The following is an 18,372-nucleotide window of genomic DNA, read 5'->3' as shown; positions in this document are numbered from 1 at the left end:
TTAATAACATTTGCAAATAACAGTTGTTAGTCTTTGGTTAAATCAATTTAATTAGTTCTGGCAACATTGTTCGTGACCAAAAAGAATAAAACACGTTAAACTTGACGTGGACTAAAGTAGCTGGCTCACTTTTGCTAAATAAAAATGTACTAGACGTTCTAAATATTTAACCATTTAAAAAGAAGAAATACACGAGAAATCGATACTGGATGTAAATTTGTGAAAGAACATGGCCCTGGTTATTGTAAGTGCATACATTTTACCAAAACATGCAATGCTTTGACAGTCCTTTCACCGCTACGGTATTTTCGGCGTTTAGTTTATTCACAAAAATGTTTCGTTTATTACAGAAAATGTTGAGTGCTGTGTGTCTGGTGTTGTTACCGTTACTTGTAAGTCACAATGTTGATGCCGCAGCAGTGATATCTATTGATCTCGGCTCAGAATGGATGAAGATCGGCATAGTGTCTCCCGGGGTACCTATGGAGATCGTCCTCAATAAGGAGTCAAAACGAAAAACCCCGGCGGTGGTAGCGTTCAGAGATGACGTGAGAACGTTCGGGGAGGACGCCGTCACAGTTGGAGTGAGGTTCCCGAAGAATTCATACAAATATCTGTTGGATCTTCTGGGAAAGCCATATGATCATCCACTTGTGCAATCTTATAAGTTAGTTGCTAATTTTCTTTTTCTATTATGGACAAAATACTTAATAGAATAAAAAGCTAACTTTTTTAATTAAGTACCTACCAATCAATTATATATTTGTAGCAGAATTTATTAGGATGATAGGTTATGTGACATTTGCAAATTTGGTGATGGATTTGGATTAAAAAAGTAATATATAGTAGTTGCCACTTGCAAATTGTTGAATATATGTTTCGGTTTTGTGATCTAGGAAAGAGTAATTAACATATTTGTTAGCTAACATATGTTTACTTATTATTGAATCATATTAAAATACAATAGTCTCAATGGATCTACTGTTATGTCATTATCATCAATGTCAAATCATCCACTGCTGGACATCTATGGCTCTTGAGTCTTTGGATGAGGCCCATAGTTACTGACCTACTGTTATGTGGTCCGACTTAAAATCTGAGAGGTCATAGACCTGTTGGAATATATCAAACTCATACCAGTGCTGTCTTCAAAATAGATTAGAGATATAACGGGAATATTGGTCCTAATTAAAAGAAGAATGGCTATACATATTTATTTACTCTTTAGTAAATTTGTTAACTATATTTTGGTAACTTAACTTTTTATTAAAATAGAAAACCAATTCACAATTCAGTTTCAGATATTTATTAACTACAACTTATATTATAAACTTTTTTGTAAATCTAATTAGTACTTGTATAATATCATACCTCGTTCTTGCAGAGACATATTCCCCTACTATGAGATTGTGCCAACGGACAGAGGCACACCTGAGTTTGTCCATGATGACGAAACTAGGTACACACCTGAGGAACTGGTGGGGCAACTGCTGGCTAAGGCGAAGGACTTCGCTGAAATCAGCCATGGTGAGATGCAATGACATTTATTGCAAACTAGCTGATGCTTGTAATTCTGTTCATATGAATTTTTGTATTTCATAAATCCAGCGAGTCACAGGGTTTCCTGGATAAAAAGTAGCAAATGCTCTGCTCTAGTTTATTTTATGATATTTATAATTATTATATAGGTAATTTGTGTATTATGGTTTATGTATTAGTGTGTAGTTATTTGTATGTATGTATAATGTACATTATTATTACGTACACACCACCTACAGTTGTCCTAATAAGTTCCTAAGCCTAAGGTTGCCTGGAAGAGATCGCTACTAAGCGATAAGGCCGCCTTTTGTATTCTACTTTTTCTTATGTTTCTGTTTTGCTTGTTTTCTTTTATTTTTGTGGTGTACAAATAAAGAGTATTAAATAAATAAATAAATAAATAAGGTCCAATTTATCTCTCTCTTTCTATAGTCGTTCCTTCATTACTGAAGATCGTGGTCCTGGTAAGATCCCAGCCTCCTGCGGGTCCACGCTTTCCATCGGCATTTGTTAGTGGCCATCAATGATATAGTGTAGAACTTCGTCCCTTTATCCTCCTTCAGCTGGTCAGCCCATCGTGTTGGTGAGCTGCCCCTCGGTCTTTTCCCGTCAGCGTTGCCTGTTATTATTAATTTCTCCAAGGTGCAGTAACATAAGGAGGAAAGCTTAACCTTGATTCTGAGCTACTATAGAATAGACACATTTGTGCACATGCCTGTCCAAGATATTCTTAACATGCGCCTCCAGCACCACATCTTGAACGCGTCTATTCTAAGTTTTTGCTTTTGCTCAATTTATCTCTAAAATTAATAAAAATTGGGTCAGCAGTTTAGCCATGAAAAGGTAACAGACATACTGACTTTCATATTTATAAAATTAACATCGATAATAATTTGATGATGATTCAGGACGGTTTTCAGTCACTCTAATTTGCACTTGTGTTCTGTCAGTTGCTATCATGGTAGGAAAGTAAATAAACTAATTTGAGATTGTATGATCATAGAATCTCATTCACTAACATGTCAAAGTTAGTGAATTAGCCTCTTGGTCTGAAATAGCTTAAAAAATATTTATGATATTTTATATAAATTATTTTTCTTATTTTTTTTAAAATAAATTCTTTGAAGTTGAGCTTATTTCTTATTTTTCTTATCCCACACCTCATGTTATAGGTCAACCAATAACAGAATGTGTGATCACCATACCTGGCTACTTCAACCAAGCAGAGCGCCGCGCTATGAAGGAGGCGGCCTCTCTCGCTGGGCTTAATGTGCTGCAGCTGATCAATGATTACACAGCCATTGCTATCAACTATGGGATATTTAGGAGGAAGGTACAGTATACATCTTGAATTCTTTATTATAAAGTACCCTCAGAACTCATAACTTTAATTTTAAGTTTTCGACTTTACTTACCACCATTAAATTAAATCATGACATAACTTGACGTTTCAAAGGAGCTTGTAAACTAAACCTAATTGAAATAAAAGAATTTAGAATTTTTTTTCACTCATATGATTCTTGGTCCTTTGGGGATATAGCGATAAAATATAGCCTATGACACTTGGGACCCCAACATCCCAATGTGCTGGTGCACAGCGCAGTGTTGGTCAACCCCCCACCAGGTGAACTGACGATATCAAGTGAGTTGCAGGGATTTGCTGGATGCAGGCGGCTCAGTATTGTGTAGTTTGGAAGTCCCTATAAAAAGCCTTTGTCCTGAGTGAACGTCCCTCGGCCAATATGATGATAATGATAAACTATCATTCATCTGGTCTTGCTCTGTATAAGCTGATGATGATTAATAATGGTTTAATTTGTCCTTTTTTACAGGAAATAAATGAAACAGCCTGGTATGCTCTATTCTTTGATATGGGTGCAGTCTCCACTAAGGCAGCTCTGGTTGAGTACAAGACTGTCAAGATAAAGGAGAAGGGCTATGTTGAGACTGTGCCGCAGTTGCAGGTTATTGGAGTTGGTTATGACAGGTAAATATTTCAGTTTGCATTTTTAGTAAAAATCTAACTTTATTTTGACATCTCTGGTGTAAAGTGTTTTTCAGATTACATGGTGAGGGTGACAGTTTATTTCGCTCATGAAAGTTGTTCGCGTTTCGCGATAATTGTATGTATTGTGAAGGTCATAAGGTAACTGTCGCTGTACCCATGCTATCTGAAAAACACTGTAGCTGGTAATACCTTATTTTATAACAGAGTTGTTATTTTGATCAATTCACAAATCCATCCAATCACCAATTCAATTAGATCATAAAGATTTTGTGTTAGATTTTGGGTATAAAATATAGTCTGTGACACTCAAAAAAAATTTGGATGTCTATTGATAAATTAATTTTTCGAAAATCGATTCTGTAGATCCTGAGATTAAATGTTTTTATCCTGTAAATATGAAATTAGACAGAATATAGTTCTTTTCTGGGATGCAATGCGATCTGTTTTTGTAAAAAGTTTGTCTTACTGGTTAAGCTGTGTGAAAATAGTATGCGGTATACTCGTATTTCGTGTCTGGTTTGAAGTTAAGTGTGTTTTTTTATATTACCCCGGTACAACCTCAAAAACTTTACCTCTTTATAATATTGATATAGATTTATATTTCTGCAGGACACTTGGCGGTTTGGAAATGACATTACGTTTGCGGGAACACCTCATAAAAGCGTGGGAAGCGAACGGCGGCGGGGACGTCAGGGCTTCGCCCCGCGCTATGGAGAAACTGTTGCGGGAGGCCGAACGGTTGAAGATAGTTCTGTCCGCTAACACTGAACATTACGCACAGATTGAGAGCTTGCTTGATGATAAGGATTTCAAACATTTGGTAATTATTACTCGTAGTATTATTATTTATATATAATCTCCCCAGTCTTAAATTTTTCATTATCGTTCAACTAGATCGTAAAAAAAAATTATGACACATGATTACATGAAAATTTTAATTTTTAAGTATTTTTTTGACAATACCAGCCAAAACGCTTTTGGCCATGGTCTATATTTTAACTATTTCATGACGTCACGTTAACAAATCCTTTACCTTTACGTAAATCAGTTTGACGTTTATTCCTTTGGGTAACATCGTGACGTCACAAAATGGACGAAAGCGACGTTTAGAAAAATTTACTAAATACATAATTTTTATTTAACTTTTATTACTTGATATCAATATATTTTGGACCCTTATTCAATGTACTACACGAAATTAATATTGTTTATATTAAATTTGATATTAATTATCTACCTTCAACTACCCTATTGTCATTAAATACAAGAGCTAAACAAGGGAGACTTAAAACGATTTTAGAGTGAAAGTTGTATATCGTTTTCTCTTGACATTTGTATATCAATCACACAGGTCAGCCGAGTAGAGCTGGAAGCTCTATGTGCTGATCTCTGGCCACGTGTCTCGGGCGTCATCCAACGCGCCATAGCCGCGGCGTCCGGCTCCGGTACCGGAGCTCGACTTATAGTGGCCGGCGGCGCCTCCCGCGTACCAGCGGTACAGGAGGCCTTGCGCTCGGCCGCCGGGCTTGAGCTCTCCAGGTCTATCAACGCTGATGAGGCGGCTACTCTTGGTGCTGTGTATAGGTGAGCATATAGAGTCTAGATCTTCATTAGGTACCGGAGCTCGACTTATAGTGGCCGGTGGCGTCTCCTGTGTACCAGCAATACAGGAGGTCTTGAGTTCGGCCGCCGGGCTTGAGCTCTCCAGGTCTATCAATGCTGATGAGGGATTTGTGAAAAACTAAATTCCGCTATTGTACGTAATAATAACAACACATAACATTATTGCCCAAAATCACTAACGCGACTAGCAGCGTGACGGTGTTCACGCTGCCTAACAAAAAAATGTACTCAAGTCATCAAATACCCTCTTATTTATACCATCACTGTTGCAACAACCACCCGTACTCCAGGAACACTTAACACTGTGTTTCTGAGGGTTACTTTAATAATAGGGATGATGACAGTTTTTTAAATTGTATATAAATCAAGAGTATGCTAACAGTAAAGCAATTTTGTAAAAGGAACAAGGTATCTGCGATCATTACGTCGTCGTAGGCAATGTAATGATCGTTACATTTGTATGAGCGTTCAAACAAAATTGCTAATATCTTTGTTATTTGTGCGTTTATGTTTATAGTTCGTATATTAAAAAATGTCACATTTAATGTAACGAAGCTAAAACTGTATGAATTTTCATCTAATTACGATAAAAGATTTTTAATAGATTTTGAAATTTTATAATCTCATTTATTTTGCAAATATCCAAACAATCTTTGCTTTTTACGTATAAATTAGTTAACATTGACCCTATTTACCCGAATGTATCATAAAAATCAATATATTCAAACCTAGTCATCATCCCCATTCACATATGATGTTAGCTTGTTTATATCAGTTCCGATACCTAGGTTATTTAGTGTTGTAACACAAACCTATATTTGTAGGGCGGCGTCTCTCGCGACTGGCTACAAGGTGGCAGCACTGAACGTTCGCGACGCAGTCGTCTTGCCCATTCAAGTTGTATTCACTCGGCACGTCGACGGCAACGACAGACTGGTTAGTATTATCTATATATATAAAAATGAATTGCTGTTCGTTAGTCTCGCTAAAACTCGAGAACGGCTTAACGGATTTATCTTATCTTGGTCTTGAAATGTTCGTGGAGGTATAGGGAAGGTTTAAAAGATGAGAAAAAATCAAATAATTTCCGGGAAAACCCTGAAAACTGCCCTTTTCTATTTCCCATACAAACGTTTAAGAGTCAAGCGGTAGGGGTAGGGTAGGGAGGGTACGGGTAGAGGTATAGAAGGGTAGAGTAGGGATAGAGAATAAGTGCACTTATGTCAAAACGAAGCTTGACCGGGTCCGCTAGTTACTATAATAGATTCTTCATTAGCATATACATACCTTAAGTTTTGAGTAGGTCTAGGATATTTAAAAAAAGATTACCACACTTAAAAATTAACTGTTTACTAAATCAATGTGGTTATATTTTAGGATTCAGTTAAAAAAGTTATTAAGACCAAACTTATTAACATTATTGTAGTAAAACTAAATTACGTCATCAAATTTTAATAACAATAATTCGAATATTATTAAAAGTTATCTTTATTATTTTCAGGAATGGGTAAGGTTTTTTTTGATCTAAAACATTTTTATCTGCTTTATTATTTTTAACTTATAAATTACAAGAGTGGATTTTTTGCGCGTGTTTTACATAATTTTTAACCGATTTTTAAAAAAGGAGGAGGTTCTCAATTCGACGCTTTTTTTAATGTTTTATAATGTTTGTTTGTTGTTGCATAACTTTGTCATTTCTTAACCAATTTTAATAATTCTTGTTTTTGTTTTAAAGAGTGATTGGTCCCATTTAATTTTCAGCGAAAGTCGGTTCAGTAATTGTGTTAAAATAAAAATAACGAAATGGCCCGTATTCGTTCACTGAACGAAAGCGCCACAGCACTAAAGCCGATTACATCATAAGCTTTTAAGATTCAAAGACAGTTCTTTCCCGTGGTTCTTTCAGTAACGACTTTAATTCATATGTCACAGTGTTGGCACCGCCTTCAAAGTGTTGTGATGTTATTTTTCGCTTTTTAGTTTACTTTGAAGTGGGTTCAATTTCTTTGTTAAAAAGATTTTATATTCTGCTTGTTTAATTGTTGTCTCAACCATTGTTACAGATTAAGCGAACACTTTTTGGACCCATGAACCCCTACCCACAGAAAAAGGTTATCACTTTCAACAAACACACAGAAGATTTCACTTTCGCAGTCAACTATGCGGAGTTAGACCACATACCATCAAATGAATTGAAGAATATCGGCACATTGAATTTAACACAAGTTTCTCTAAGCGGCGTGAGTGACACCTTAGCAAAGAATACTGGCGATAACATAGAACATAAAGGCATTAAGGCACACTTTAACTTAGATGATTCTGGTATACTTAACTTGGCTAATGTCGAATTTGTCGCCGAAAAAACTGTAACGGACGAAGAGGGTGCTGATGATAGTACATTGTCTAAAATAGGAAGCACTATTAGCAAGTTGTTTGGATCCGATGCAGAGACTCCGGAGAAACTTGGAGAAGAACCAGAGGAAAAGCCTCAAGCGCCACTGAAGAATGATACTGTAAAATCCAATGAAACAGCATCCGATAAAAATGCCACAGATTCAGAAAGCAAACCTAAACCAAAAGTAGTTGTTTTGAAAGAGCCTATCAAAACAGACGAAATTATTTTGAATGTGCAACCATTATCACCAGAAGAATTCAAGACGTCTAAAGCGAAGATTACAAAGTTGAATAATATAGACAAAAAACGCATTGAGAGAGAAACGGCTTTGAATAATTTGGAAGCGTTTGTCGTTGATGTTCAAATGAAAGTAGATATGGAGGAATACGCCGAATGTGGTACTCCTGAATTAATAGAGGAAATTAAAAAGATATGTTCTGAGACATCTGAATGGCTCTACGATGATGGATACGATGCTCCAACTGAAAAGTTTGAAGAAAAACTAAACATGTTGAAAGAGAAGACCAATTCGATATTTTACAAACACTGGGAACACAGAGAGAGGCCAGATGCAGTTGCCGCTATACAGAAGCTTTTGAATAGTTCACAAGAGTTTCTTAAAATGGCCAAAAACTTTACTAAAGAAGCAAATTCAGATAAAGATGTTTTCACTGAAATTGAGATAACCATGCTCGATGTCAAGATCGAGGAAACTAAAATATGGTTGGAAGAGGCACTCAAGGAGCAGAATGCTTTAAAGAAAAACGAAGACGTCAAACTTACCATCGACAGCCTTAGAGAGAAAATATCGTCTTTAGATAGAGAAGTAAAGTACTTGTTGAATAAGATGAAAATATGGAAACCAAAGAAACCAGTTAAAACGGAAAGCGATAACAAAACGGAGACGGTTATTGAACCTGAGAAAACTGAAAATCAAGAAGAAAAACCGGACGCTCAAGAGAAACCGGTAGTCGAAGCTGAGGCGGAAAAAGTTATAGGAGAAGAGACAGCGGAAAAAGATACAGGAGGGGAGGAAACAGAAATCCCACAAATAGGCGACGGGAACAATGAAGGTGAACATTCCGAGTTATAATGGTAATGTGTATAAGTTAATTTATTTAGTCTAATTTGTTTTTTTACTCTGATACTTCTACTGTAGGGGAGTGGTGTGTTCTCTTTTTGTACTGAATTTAACTAAAGCACAACGTAATACGGTGGTTCCTTCACATGTTGTATCTACCATTTATTGATTAGTGACTTCTTATACTGAAGCTATGTGTTGAGGCTTAACTTAATTACATAATAAGTTTTATTATCTACAGTGTAAGTTTGTATTTGTGTGTATCTATATTTATTCTGTTAGGACAGCAATCCTATCGATTCTCGAAGAAGTATGCAACAAAAGTTCGATATTATTAAAATAATAAAAAAAAAATTAAACAAATTCTTAGTTTAATTTTTTTTTATTATTTGTTTTTGTTCTGCTTCATTCATTTAGCATTGCTTCATTGTCCAAAAGATGTTGTCCTAACAGCATACATACTTATTTAGAATTTCATGTGCTCTCACTTTAAATATACTATAGTTAGTTTATACTTAGGCTATTGTGATGAATTAGTGCAAAAAGCGAACGCGTCTTAAGTCTTTAAAACTCACGAACGGGTCGCTCTTACCTAAATCTACCAATTTTAGCACGAAATTCAACATACTGGATTTTTATTAATGCAAAATTATTATTATGAATTTTATGAATTAAAATAATAAAAGTTAATTTATCTGTAATTCACCACTAAGATAAATCAGTTACGAAAAACTAACTTTACCTTCAGTCACAATCCTAAAATAGAAAATTGGTAGGATTTCCATACTTAAAAGGTGCTGGGAAGATTTTTTTTTTTTTTATTAAATATTGTTATATGAATTTGTATTGTTTACTACAGCGGCCCCTGATTTTGAATAATTTTACAGTGACCTCTGTAAACGATGAACTCGCGAGATTACGGTATAAATATTTATTGTTGTAAAATTTGTATGTGATAATTTAATATGTTAAACTGTAGTTTTGAAAAGTGGATGTTATTATGTTTCTCTGATACTGACTGTGGCCGCGGTTTAGCTATTATACAGTTAACTTGTGTATTGTGTCGTTTAAAATCTCAATTTTAATGCATCTATGACAAAGTATATCAGAGATGCGGCATGAAAAGCATGCAAGCATATGTTAGACATACCATAGTATGTAATCACATAAAAATGTTATCATCATAATATCAGTGTAATTTCATACAGTGGTGGCACGAAAAAAACAACTTGTTCTAGTGAATACCTAAACTTATGACGTGCAATTTAATCTTTAAGTAATCTTATATAATTATTGTTGAAATTGGCAACTGTTATTTTTTTTTGTTACTTCGTCATGTATCATTTAAATGTATTGTCGGATTCTATCCTTAGACAAAAAGTGATTTTGTAGGACTGTTTGATCGTTCTGTATTGATTATATTTATATACATGCATCACTTACGGGACGTATTAAACATAAAAGTACGTATTGACGGCCTACTTTTTCTATAAATAGTAGTCATGATATGTAGTAGTTACGAGTATGTTATCAAACTGTATGATTGCTAAACGGTGCTACAGTGATTTTAATTATTGATTAAAAATACATAACCTGTATTGAATTTATTAGTATTATTAAACATCGTTTATGTAGTTGTGTCAGAGAGACGGTCTGTCTGGAGCCAATGTGAATATGTAAGTGAGACGTCAATACCCAGTCGCAAACGATGAAAAAAATAAATTATTAAATTAAAATTAATATCGTGGTTTTATTTTTTATATAAAAATAAGTCGGATTTTCCTTCCTGACGCTATAACTCCAGAACGTACGAACCGATTTCCACGGTTTTGCATTCGTTGGAAAGGTCTCTGGCTCCGTGAGGTTTATAGCAAAGATAATTAGGGGTAGCATGGGGTAAGGTAGGGTAGGGAAGGGGTAGGCTATGGATAGGATAGGGGTAGGGTAGGGGTAGTTGAAAGTTTATATCGACTTTCACGCAGACGAAGTCGCGGGCGTCCGCTAGTTTTTTATGAATATCTAGGGAATTGTGCCTTGTTTGGAGAATTATCTCGTGTATGAGTTTACCTCATCTGTACCGACTCTTGAATCTATGGTTTACCTAAAAAGTAAATGATACATTAAACTTTTTTATTCTTACAAGTTAGCCCTTGGTTACAATCTCACCTGATGGGTGATGCAATCTAAGATGGAAGCGAGCTAACTTGTTAGGAGGAGGATGAAAATCCACACCGCTTTCGGTTTCTACACGACATCGTACCGGAACGCTAATTCGCTTGGCGGTACATCTTTACTGGTAACTAGCCACGGCCGAAGCCTCGCACCAATACAAACAACTTTTAACCAAGGTAAAAACTCAGACCAATGATATGAAAAGACTCTTAGATACTCATAATGTAGTATGCAGATTTCGAACTTCGAATATTCATTTCAATTCCGCGGCTTTGTTGTCCGAGTAAGAGGAAATCTTAGGCCATTTTAATTTCAAGCAACCAAGACTACACGATGTGGCGCGCAGTGTGAATAAAAAACTTCCAACAATGTTGTGTGAGAGGGAGTAGATGACCTTTGGTCGAAAAATGGTCGAATATTTTAATATAAAATATCATCTATCTACCTGTATCTTACCTGTACTTGCTAAGTAATTTAGATAAATAGTATAATTCTGTACCAAACACTTTGTAGTATCAGATTCCAAGTAGACTTATTTTTTTCTACATACAGCTTCATGTATAAGGTCGTTAAACTGCGTCTTTCCGTTCACGTTCTGGACCGAGAGCCGCGGCAGCCAGATATACCACATTCTAGGAAGGCTGAAAATTTGTCAGCCCATGGCCCAAGCTCCCAGGAGCCGATCCAGCAATTTTGCCGCTCCGGGCAAAGATATATTTGCCGCTCTTTACATACTTTTTTTATCATTAATTATTATATTGGTATATTGTCAGAATAGTATAGTTTTTCGAGCCTGGTTTGTTACGCAAAAACTCTCTACTCTTTAATGTTGCAACTACTGAACTGGCCGAAATTTGGAATGCAAAATAGATTTTACTCTAAATTAACACAGGCTACTTTACATCAAGGAAAATGGTACCCCCGGGACTGACCCATAGACTGACAAACTTCCAGTCTTCCTAAAATGTAAAATAAATGTGGTAGGTCTGGTTATAACGGGCTCTTCATTGGAATTACTTCGAGATGACAGATATTAGATACAATTCATCTCTTATTATATCAGTGGTAGGATGCTGGAATGCGACACATTGTACGAGTAAAAAATTCACAGGACGTGAATGAAAATAATTGCATCTCAGTAAATTCACGATAACATCTGATGTGGTCTAGTTTTTGTTCGCGAATTTAATTTATTATACAGGATACTCCCAGGCGGTGATATAAATTATGACTTCTTACTATTAAAGCAACGAAGTTATACAACACCGTGTGAAATAATCTATACTAATATTTTAGAGCTTTACCTATTTGTAAGTCTCTTAAGCTATATTTCAAAATCAAAAATCATTTATTTCAAGTAGGCTCAGTTTACAAGCACTTTTGACACGTCAGTTGACTATTTGTAAAGATTCTACCACCGGTTCGGAAGGCAGGTCCTGCTGAGAAGATACCGGCAAGAAACTCAACAGTTGCTCTTTTGAAAAAGTCATACAGTATTATAATTTACAATTGATAACAATTACTGTTTACATTTGTTATAGTTTTACTTCCTGTGTGAAGGTGGAAGCTGATCCAACGGCCTCCAAGCATTTTTATCATTAAGGAACTCATCAATGTTACACAGGTTGATTTGATTTTATTCCCGTATTCCCACGGAAACGGGAATAAGATACGCGGGTGAATCCGCGGGGCTAGTACCTACCTAAACATCACGGCACATCACGTACATAAAATCGAGTTCAAGTTTTAATTCGTTTTTTCAAATAAGTAGGTAGGCTTTACAAACTCACCAATTACCATCAACGTCAAGTTTGATAGTTGATGGTTTTACACCCCTCAGTACGTTAAGTTGTTGATCCCAGTCACTATCTAGAGTGTGTTTCCGCTATGTTACTCGTCGATGTTATTTAAATGGTCTAAGTCGATGTGGCACTAACGAAATTGCCATGGAAATGAGCGATGTTACATCGCTGTAACTTTACAGAATACAATACACTTGACAGTCTTTTAATATAGTCAAAGTTGACGGTTCAAATGTGCTTGTAAATGTAAACCGTTAGCTTTAGCGTTTACTACCTATGTTCTGTGTTGTAAACTAAACCTACATTTTCAAATAAACGACTTTTTTTATTTGAAACAAATATTTAACCCATTAGAAACCTAACCTATGTACCTAACATGAATTTTCTTAATTCTCAACGGTGTGAAATCTGCCAATCCGCAGTGGGCCTGCGTGGTGGACTATTGGCCTAACCCCTTTCATTCTGAGAGGAGACTTGTAGCTCAGCAGTGAGCCGAATATGGGTTGACAATGAATGTAACATGAAGCTATTGGCTACCTATATTTCGTATTATCAAAGAGGCCTAAATTCTCGCATATAATTCGCAACATTTCCCCGAAGGCATAGCAATAATGTAATCAGCTACTGGTTGGAACCGTTGTAAAAAGCACTGCATTATGGTCATGCGACCTTAATGGGTATCATCACGTAGTATAAAAACGACGTGCATATGCGCCCGTAAGTATGTCAAACATTAAGTACCTACCCACCAGTAGCGAAGACTGAAATCTCGTAGGTAACCAATGATAATAAATACTGTTAGATGTTAGTTAGTTGTGATGTTGGAAAATGAGGCGCTCAAAAGAGGAAATTTAAAAACAACTCAATGTTAGTTGTGGTCAACAACGAATGTTATTTAAACAAATTATACCTAAATATCGTCTACAATGTCGAATTGTGTGTTCAGGAAGTGTAAAAACTTTATAAACATAAATATTAATGGAATCAAAGACAAAATTGTGTATACGTGCGCTCAGTGTTGTAGCCTATTATTTGGATCACTTTTTGCGGTGATTTTGTAGGGACGTAACCGATCTATAGTATAAAATTATCATTGTAGGTAACCGTGTCCCCGTCATTATGATAGGTAACCCGTTCATTTCCAGTCATCACCCGTTCATGTTTTTTTTAATCTGAATATGTTTTTCTCTGAGTACGTTATATTATTTACGTTCGTCCAACTTGTGGATTTTTAAAAAGTAACCCGATAGGAATCGGGTTGTTAGGAACCATCGCCACTGCTATCCACTTAATTATGGACATGTAAAATATTGTTTCTTATACTTAGCCTTAATGCTGCATTTGTTTAGGGTTCCGTAGTCAAAAATTGAAATGTTGGTAGTCAACAAAGTTTTATATATAGTTTTGCCATGTCTGTCTGTAATATCAAAACGTACTTAATCATTAACCAATTTACTCTTTGACATTGTTGTCATGAAAAGCTTGGTGGAATTGATTAAAATTATATGATTTTTATATAAGAACAAACTGCCTCGTTGGTCTAGTAGTTAGACTGTGTTTCGCATCACGAGGTCACGGGTTAGATTCCTGGTCCCATGGAATACCTACTGAGCTTTTTATACTTCTATAAAATATTCAGTAAACATCTCAGCACGGAGTTGTATATTAGTGGATTAAGAACGTCCTTCGAGGTTCGAGGTGCAGTGGAATGGGCGGTGGATTTACAAGAAGGAGGCACTCAGGAAGTTCGATCCCCGGCTGGGCCGATTGAGGTTTTCTTAATTGGTCCAGGTCTGGCTAGTTATCACACCTAAACGGACCGCCAACAGATTTAGCAATCCGGTATATTGTTGTGTAGAAACCGAAATGGATGTCAATTTAATCCTACGCCTAACAAGTTAGCCTGGTTCCATCTTAGATTGTATCATCACTTACCATCATCTGTGATTGCAGTCAAGGGTTCGCTTGTAAAGAATAAAAAAGAGGGACGCCTGGCCTGTAGTGGGTATTTAAATATGCAAATAATGATTTAAGCCTCAATAGCTTAGTGGTAAAAAGGCCGGACTCATCACCGATGGTGGTGGTTCGCTCCCCGTCCGTTGGACTGTTGACGTACCTACCCATTTCTAACACAGTATTTTTCAACTAGTTGCAGGGGAATAGTAATATTGATCATATTTAAAAGTTATGGCAAATATTCTTTTTTACATGATAAACAGCTTTTTTACCTCTCAGAACTAGAGGGCTTAGACCATTAGTCCACCATGCTGGCTAATTAAAGAAAATTCTCTGATAAGCAGTTTTCCTCACGATGTTTTTCCTTCACTGTTTGAAACATGACGTGATATTTAATTTCTCAAAAGTTATGTGTAACTGAAAAGTTTGAAGATGCCGCGGACCGGATTCAAACCTACCCCCTCCGGACTCGGATCTTACGGATCTTACATTATTTATCTTATTTTATCCGATCGGGATTTGGTAATCTTATCTGCATTAAAAGAGTCTATTTGACTCAATTCGAAACTAAACCCGGATTTTAAGACTACATCCAGGCTATTTAATGGCATTGACATTCAAAACAAAAGATGTAAGTACGGAAAACTGTCTAATTAACATGCAAATTGTACTTACACTCATTTATTAGGCACTCGACAATACTCATGGTTTGTTAACAACCTGAGGCGAAGCTTGAACCTAACTTGTTTCAAAAGAGCTTTTGTTTCTCAAGACTTGAATAGAATGCCATCCCGGAGGAAGAAGTCGGCGGCCGGCGCCCGCGCATTGGCGCCTTTCTCCGAGCGAACGAGACAGACAACACGCTGCCCATACAAATGAATGAGACAAAACAATAGCATTCCGCGTCCGACCGGCCGAATGTACTTGTAACTAAAGTAGTAACCAGTTTGCTTTTAATACGCCGGCCAAATCGGTTGTGTGTTTTTGTGTTGCACCTTTTTTTCGGTAGTGATGTAAAAATTTGTGAGAAACATTTCAATTTGCGCGTGTGTATGGATAGACGGATTGATAAATGTATGTGGATTATTGAAGTGTGTCATATGTTTTAGTGGATGTTCGTTTGAACCGGTAAGGAGTAGTTTTAAGAATGCAACCCAATCTGCCTCCCTCTTGTAGGAATGCAGTGCACCGTGTTTGGTGTATCCGAGTCGAGCGCAACGCACCTTGCCCGGTTTGGTACCAAAACTACTTCAATACATCCGTGTGGGACAATTAATCGATTGTTTAAAACTTCGATACGTATTGTATTCTATAATCTATCTGCTTGGATATCTTGCTAACAGTAACAGAGTGCATTATAAATTGAAACATTATTTAGTTTGGACCTACATGTTACTTCAATAATACATTCTGGATAAAACTTTTTGGAAATAAACCTTCTAAATTAACGTACAAGTTATAGTAAAAAGTAAAGTACCGCTATCTATAATTGCAGTTAAGTTTTATCCAAATTAGTTTAGTTTATAGAAATCTAGGCTTGATGTAGTTTTAAAGCTATTAACTGCGAATCTGATCTCTTATAGGTATTATAACTACTTATTATAACTGCAACTGCACTAACCTATGAATCTGAAAACTTTTTTTTATTTCAACTATGCTCTTGTCTTAATTCAAAGCGGCATCACACCAGTCTTACGAAAGCGAAAATATAAAATCCATTACTTTACCATAGCTGGAAATCGAACCTGGGACTTCCCAAGACATTATCAATTGTACCAGTAGCGAAGACTGAAATTTTCTAAGAGGTAACCCGTTCATTTGTTTTTAGTATACATGTGTTTTTGGTTAAATTATTAACGTTCGTAAATCTAGTGGATTTTTAAAATGTAACTCGATAGGAATCGGGTTGTTAGGAACCATCGCCCCTGCTACTCATCTATATTGCACTATGTGGGGATGTTAGTCAGCTGAGTTTAGTTACACAGATGTACGTAAAGGTGGTCATAGACTTGAGCATTGCACTTGCAGCATTCGTGCGAATGTTACATCACAGAAAAATACGAAAACAGTTTTGCGACCATTCCATCGAGCGTTCTGGCGAACATTTTATCGAGCAGCTCAAACAAATGAGCGTTCGCTAGATTATGCTAGTTGACATTTTTTTAAATGGTCTTACTTAAATTGATTATTATCGTTCTACTAAATTAAAATTGAAAAAAAAAAATAATATTTTTTGAGACGTGATTACAAGAAAATTTTAGTTTTTAATTAATGTTTTTGACAATAGGAGCCAAAACGCTCATCGGCCATGACGGTCTATATTTCAACTGTTTCATGACGTCACTATAATAAATCCCTTACAAACGGAGCGTTTGACAAAAATATTAAACATCAATTTAGTTTGAAGTACATCAAGTGTGTTAGTGACGTCACAAAATGGACGACAGCGTTTTAGACGTTTGGAAAATTTGAAAAAATACGTGATAAATAAATAAAGATTTTTAAGAATCCTTATCTTTTATTTATTGATATCTATATATTTCGGATCCTTATTCCATGTACTACATGAAATTAATATTGTTTATATTAATTTTGATAAGTCAACTACCCTATTCTCAAGATGTTCGTAGCAATATTTGGCTCTATGCTTGTCCACAGAAAACATATGTACAAGTCGTTGTTTAGTTCGACAAATATAAAAACGGCAAATGCTCGATGTTCTGTTACAAGTGAATGCTCAAGTCTATCAGCACCTTAATGTGTAACAAGATAGTGGCGTGCACAAAGTCTTTAAACTAGGGTAGGTACTAGGTAGGCACATATTGGTACAAAATGAAAAAAAATCTTCTCTTAATAACTCTTCAGGGTAGATATTGCATTTTGTACCTACCTATTATGATGTTTTCTGTCTATGATGAAATAAATTTCTGAAATAGAGGTCAGAAATGTTTCCACCATGACGTAAAACAGCAATAAACTTATTCTTCAGTAGATGCGAAAAGGAGAGTCAATATCCACTGCGCCATGTGGCCATCATAGATTCAGTTTACAGGTAAACAATAGGGAAGTATTAGGTCGATTACTCAGTTGATAACGCGCTCAAGAGATCGTGCCCTGATTACGAATACAGAATCTGCTGGACGCTGACGTACGATGCGTTATAACTTGTAGGTCAGTCGCAGAAGATAACGATGCGTCTAAACGCGACTGTTGACACAATGGGGAATCTCTTTATAGAATGCGGGCATGCGAGAGCCAGACTTATTACATTTTGTGAAGGTTGAAGTAGCTACGCTATTCTATTGTGAACTTTGAATTTAATCCATGTATAAAACTATTTTTGAAGTGAAACTTCTTTAGGCGCATGAGGGTAAAATTATTACAGATGTATCGTCACGCCGGTATGCAATGGAAGTGTCGAAAAAGAGAGAGAGATCGATCGAGACCGTCAACACTTTTTATATTTAATGACAATTAAATTCCTAACCTATCTTCCTTTTTCCCTTTCTCTTAGTCTCGGAAATCTAGTTTTTAGTTATAAATATAAACAAGATTTATAAATTAGTTCGCCAAAGAAGTTTCACTTCTGCCATGTGTACTTTGCACGCACGCATTTTTTTTTTGATTTTATCTCCGGGACACTTTTTTAAAGGGTCTTAAATCATTGTTCACTAGCCGACGCCCGCAACTTCGTCCGCGTGAAACTCGACGTAAACTTTCAACTACCCCTACCCTACCCCTCCTATCACCGCCATCACGACATGTCACAACACGTAAGTGTCAAAGTTGCCGTACA

At 36.1% G+C, this 18,372-nt stretch overlaps 2 protein-coding genes across 3 annotated transcripts in view; both read left to right on the top strand.

The window, feature by feature from the left end:
• Positions 1-69: 69 nt before the first annotated feature.
• LOC112056128 (hypoxia up-regulated protein 1) lies at positions 70-10,386 on the top strand. Its single transcript, XM_024096484.2, has 9 exons — positions 70-244; positions 351-667; positions 1,385-1,527; positions 2,712-2,872; positions 3,372-3,526; positions 4,157-4,367; positions 4,899-5,131; positions 5,995-6,106; positions 7,234-10,386. The coding sequence occupies exons 1-9, from the start codon at positions 230-232 to the stop codon at positions 8,656-8,658; spliced, it is 2,772 nt and encodes a 923-aa protein (XP_023952252.2). The 5' UTR covers positions 70-229; the 3' UTR covers positions 8,659-10,386.
• Positions 10,387-15,517: 5,131 nt separating this feature from the next.
• Positions 15,518-18,372, top strand: part of LOC112056122 (interference hedgehog) — a 73,120-nt gene continuing 70,265 nt past the window's right edge. For both annotated transcript variants that reach the window (XR_008251529.1, XM_052885990.1), the window contains exon 1: positions 15,518-15,704. The gene's annotated coding sequence lies outside the window, so the exon portion shown is untranslated. The remainder of the gene's footprint in view (positions 15,705-18,372) is intronic.

This window comes from Bicyclus anynana, chromosome 16 (genome assembly GCF_947172395.1).
Source record: "Bicyclus anynana chromosome 16, ilBicAnyn1.1, whole genome shotgun sequence".
NCBI lineage: Eukaryota > Metazoa > Arthropoda > Insecta > Lepidoptera > Nymphalidae > Bicyclus > Bicyclus anynana.
The sequence above is the reverse complement of the archived record's forward strand: the minus strand, read 5'-3'. Positions and strand labels throughout refer to the sequence as shown.

Coding starts and splice junctions, on each gene's coding strand:
- LOC112056128 (XM_024096484.2), top strand. Junction 668..1,384: donor CCACTTGTGCAATCTTATAA/GTTAGTTGCTAA, acceptor TCGTTCTTGCAG/AGACATATTCCCCTACTATG. Junction 5,132..5,994: donor ACTCTTGGTGCTGTGTATAG/GTGAGCATATAG, acceptor CTATATTTGTAG/GGCGGCGTCTCTCGCGACTG.